The following is a 5,303-nucleotide window of genomic DNA, read 5'->3' as shown; positions in this document are numbered from 1 at the left end:
AATACTTATGAAAAAGGCAGTATTATCAGGCATTAATACCTTAGAACATCTGTGTCATAGATTGAAGTAGAGTGCTTGCTTTAGAAACACACATGTCTTACTGTATAGGAAAACCTCCTGTAGTAGCAAATGTGACAGTAGCTCATTTTGTTCTATATAACATTTATATTATATATTACAGTTGTAGCTCATGTATTGTTTGATCTTCTTGTGCTCTAAATCAATCCCAATTAAATATGTGATAGAATTCAAAGTATCTAGTAGAACAGTGTAACTTGTCAGAATTGTAATTGAATCAAAGTGACTACTACTAGTCTACTACAGATTGTGTTTGTATTGTACTGTGTCAAAGTCTTCTATACAGTGCCAGAAGGGGTAAGATTTGAATATTATTTAGCTTTCAGGGAAAAGTGTATATATCTGATACATATTATACACTTTCTACTTCTGTTAAACAAAAATGCTTTATAGCAAGTTATACTGTTTTTTTTTTGTATGTGGAACAGAAATGTTGAGGAGTAGGGCATGGAACAGAAATTGCATACATTTTTGTTAAGCATAGTGACACACATAAATGCTTGATAAATGTTTATTTCTTTAATACTTTTGCCTTACCTGTTGATGGAGAGTGGACTGTGAGCTCACATTGTCTATCTATGCAATATTGCTACACAACTATATTTGACAGATCCACAAGACAGTACTCAATGTGACACAGGAAAAAGGTCAAAAACCAGGACAGCCAACATAATTTAAGCACAGAGATTTGAAAGAAAAGCGAAGAACCAAGTACGTTGGTCTATTGGGTCAGCACTCAAACAAATGAATCGTTATCATTACTGCGAACGTCAGTCAAGCACCGATATGTACTAAGTTAACCCATCGCTCCGTCTGGACACCATCCTGCCTTCGCAATTCCAAAATAGCTTTACGTAGCGCTGCTGCGGAACGCTTATGTATTACTTCACCGTCCTCATACTCTGCCATGTACGAATAAACCTTTCTAGCAAGCAAAGGGCCGTCCGCGTCGTACAACTCCCACATTGTCCCAATCACGCTTCGAAATCCGCAGAATTGCGCAGCGGAAGCTAAGTGGAGTACTTCATCATACGAACCGGATCCATCTTGTTCGGCAGTGTGACAAGCAGAGAGAAATGCAAATTCAGCATTCGGAAGGTCAGCCCGGATAATGTCGAGCAATGTTAATCCACCATCGGAGAGTACAAATGACGAGTCAAGAGACCCTGAGCCTAAATGTCCGTGGCAAGCAAAATGAACCCATGTGGCTTTCTGGAGGCGTTTCATCACCCTGTCGCGGCACGCTCTCTCATTCAAGAATATCGTGGGAGAAGAAATGTAGCTCCGAGTATGATCCCGTACGGCACGAATCTCCTTTTCAGTCGACATAAGAGATTTGGTGTCGCCAACAACAAGCATTGTCGGATCGTCCTTGTATTCCCTCGAACGAGCACTGATAAGAGCCCCAAGCGTCGGAGTATATGATGACACGTAGTCGTCCAAAAGATACTTTATGGTACCATCTGTGCCTTTAAATGGTCCTGCTGCATGGAAAGGAAGAACGGAAAGCACGGACGTAGGACACCACCAGATTCGCGATCCCTCGATAATTCCGAATTCTTTGAGTTTGTTGACGACCTTGGAGACGACTCTATCCCATAAAAACTTCATCGCTTCGAGGAGTTTCGTATCGTATTCGGATGAACCGGGTCCAAGACGCTTCCGCGTTACCAAGAGCTCAACATACAGCGTGGTACCATCTCTATGGAATTCTCCATCTAATGGAACACAGACGACTGGCACGTCTTCGTATGGAAGGATGATAAGTGCATCCGATCGATATTTGCTATGGTTTACCACAATCACCGGACCCTCAGAGGCTACTTGCTGAAGTACTTTAAACGGCGTAGCTTTGAGAAAGCTCTCAAACCCGGGAATTCGCCGTATTTCGTCGATAATCTCGTCCTGCTCATTAGAAACTTGCCTCTTCAATTTAAGCATCTTGTCGAGCGATTGCTGTTTCTCGTGTACCCTGAAGTCAAATGACCCGCTGGGAATCAGATCCTTGGAGGACGTTGCGAGCGTCATACCAGCTGTCCATCCCTCAGAGGACGTCGTGAGCCTCTCTAGTCGATGACTAACACTACTAAACCGCTCTGCAAGCTCTCTATTCGTTTCCATGAGTTGATCTAGCGGTGTCCTGAACCCACGCATCTGCGACCAGAGTAGACCCCTTCCTTGCTCAAGCATTTCTATAGCATCTTCAAGTATCTCTCCCTCCACGGCATGGGCAGCTGCGTCTAACGCAAACGTCCTGTAGTAGCGCCCCTGGCTGAGCAATTCGTGTTGTGCATGTAGATTGGGGCTAACGACGAGGGCACGCTGAAGGAGCAGCATCACCATTTTATAAGCTCTAGATGTGGTATCGTGAGCATGACTACCGGCGAGGTTGGCCCATTGACTGGCAGCCGCGAGACGCATCGTAAGGCTTGAAAGCTTATGATCGGCAGCGTGTTCGAGTAATTGTATACACTCTTCAAAATCATCCACGAGCCCAGACTTCTCGAACCGGGATAATAGTGATTTAGCCAAGTTCTTTTGTGATGCGGAACGAACGGGGTGGCCTTCGGGTAAACTCTGCAGGGCAGCACGATGATGCTTGATAGCCTCGTCGAGGTCTGTAGACAATCCACGCTTTTGAAATCGAGCTTCAAGAGAATTTGCGAGGTTATTCAGAGACATAGAGCGATCGGGATGCCCTTCAGGGTAAAGTTGCAGGGCGGCACGATGATACTCGATGGATTCGTCAATGTCTGCAGTCTGGCCACGCTGTTCAAAACGGATTCGTAGGGAGGATGCCAGGTTATTCAGAGACATAGATCGACTGTTATGGCCGTTGGGGCGAAGCTCCAAGGCAGCACGATAATACTTGATGGCCTCATCGAGGTCTGTTGACTGTCCATACTGTTCGAAGCGGGTCTGAAGAGAAACTGCAAGGTTATTTAGAGAAGCAGGACGATCGGGGTGGCCGTCGGGGAAAAGGTCTAAGGCGGCACGATAGTACTTGATTGCCTCATTATTATCTGCAGCTTGCCCATACTGTTCAAATCGAGTCTGAAGGGAAGAGGCGAGGTTATTTAGAGAAGAAGAACGTATGGGATGGCTGTCAGGGAGATGTTCCAAGGCAGCACGATGACACTCAATGGCCTCATCAAGATCTGCAGTCCGTCCATACTGTCTAAATCGTGTTTGAAGGGAGCCGGCGAGGTTATTCAGAAACATGGACCGATCGGAATGGCCGTCAAGGCAAATTTGCAGGGCGGCGCGATGATGCTTGATGGCCTCGTCGAGGTCTTGGGTCTGACCATGTTGCTCAAATCGAGTTCGAAGGGAAGAGGCAAGGTTATTTAGGCACATGGGACGATAAGGATGACTGTTGGGCAAAAGTTGCAGTGCAGCACGGCGGTACTTGATGGCCTCATCAAGATCAACAGTCTGCCCACATAGTTTAAATTGAGCTTGAAGGGAATTCGCGAGGTTATTTAGAGACTCGGAACGATGGGGATGGCCATTAGGACGAAGTTCCAAGGCAGCGTGGTGATTTTTGATGGCCTCGTCGAGGTCTGCAGTCCGACCACGCTGATCAAATCGAGTCTGAAGGGAATGCGCAAGATTATTCAAAGACAAGGAACGATCGGGATGCCTTTCAGGGTAGAGTTGCAGAGCAGCACGGTGATACTTGATGGCCTCATCGAGGTCTGTGGGCTGTCCGAACTGTTCAAATCGGTTTTGAAATGAATTTGCGAGATTATTCAGGGACATGCAACGATGGGGATGGCCATTGGGACGAAGTTCCAAGGCAGCACGGTGAAACTTGATGGCCTCATCGATATCCGTAGTTCGTCCAAACTGTCGAAATCGAGTTCGAAGGGCATTCGCGAGGTTATTCAGAGACATCGAACGATAAGGATGGCCGTTAGGGAAAAGCTGCAAGGCAGTACGATGACGCTCTATGGCCTCATCAAGCTCTGCGGTCCCTCCGAGCTGATCAAATCGAGTTTTAAGGGAAGAGGCGAGTTTCAACAGAGACTCGGAACGATCGGGATGGCCGTCAGGTCGAAGTTCAAGCGCAGTACGGTGAAACTTGATGGCCTCCTCTAGATCTTCTATTCCCCTCCATCGCCTGAACCGCTCATCGAGAAACGTTCCAAGATAATCCATTGTATCAGAACGATGTGGATGTCCCTGGGGACGAAGTCCGAGTTCAATACGACAATGTGAAATAGAATTGTCAATTGCTACTCGTTCCCCTGTTTCATCAAAGCGTTTCCAGTGTTTGAGGGTCAGCCGACGGAGTGCGCGACAAGTCGATTCGAGGTCTACATAGTACTCCATGTCTGCGTGTCAACGATCCTATTCTTTTGTGGTTGGCCTATGTGTTACTAAGAAGGCAGCAAACTACTAGGTATTTACCTGGAATTCTTGTTTTGCCCTGGAGTCGAATTCGTTTTCTGTGCAAAGGATCCTCTGAGAGCCTAGGAATGCTTTCTGTTACCACTCGATTGTAAAGATGTGTGAAATGAAGATGCTGGCCTCAGAAACTTGAAACGTTAGGGTTGAGGGAGGGAGGTGGGTGCTTATACATTATATTGGCCATGTAGGAACGCATTGAATCTATACATTTGCATGTGACGACGACTTGAATCATTTGATGCTGGGAACAATTTGAGCTTCGATGTCATCTCTATATCACATCTGTCAAAGTAGCAATCAGAAGTAGAATGTGCTAATAATACGTAAATTACCTAACCTATAGAGATTCCAATCTTTTCTTGTTTGATCAATAAGTATTGTCTGCGCTTTGGCCTGTATCGCGTCAACCAGAGTATGACGTGTACTAGGCTACTAGCAGCTCGTCATTTTTGCATATGCTCATGGAAAACGTGGCAATCGTGTCTATGGCCTTTGGCCGGTTTGTACTGACCGATCCAGTACAATCGAGCGCCCGCTTTGCCAAAGCCACGAACGAAGTGCACGTCGTCGGTTGAACCTCTGACTCATGTGAGTTCTTTATGAAGTTTACTTCCAAACCATCATGCATATGCCCTCCCACACAGCAGACAGAAAATAAATAACGCGAGTTATGAAATGAGAAGGAAAAAAATGTATGTTTGACAGGAGATATGTCAGGAGGAGGAACAAAGGGATGTCACGTCACGAACAAAGAAAAAAGTTTTGCAGGGCGCGCTTAGTCGCGTCACGTGGAGCGTGACTAGGCGTCACAT

General features: G+C 46.1%; 1 protein-coding gene across 1 annotated transcript; it reads right to left on the bottom strand.

Annotated features, from left to right (window-relative positions):
- Positions 1–675: 675 nt before the first annotated feature.
- FOMMEDRAFT_170802 (TPR-like protein) lies at positions 676–4,413 on the bottom strand (the record flags this gene model as incomplete). Its single annotated transcript, XM_007270825.1, has 1 exon — positions 676–4,413. The coding sequence occupies one exon, from the start codon at positions 4,411–4,413 to the stop codon at positions 853–855; it is 3,561 nt and encodes a 1,186-aa protein (XP_007270887.1). The 3' UTR covers positions 676–852.
- Between the last annotated feature and the right edge of the window lie 890 nt (positions 4,414–5,303).

The sequence above is a fragment of the Fomitiporia mediterranea genome, assembly GCF_000271605.1.
Source record: "Fomitiporia mediterranea MF3/22 unplaced genomic scaffold FOMMEscaffold_14, whole genome shotgun sequence".
NCBI classification, from domain to species: Eukaryota; Fungi; Basidiomycota; class Agaricomycetes; order Hymenochaetales; family Hymenochaetaceae; genus Fomitiporia; species Fomitiporia mediterranea.
The sequence above is the reverse complement of the archived record's forward strand: the minus strand, read 5'-3'. Positions and strand labels throughout refer to the sequence as shown.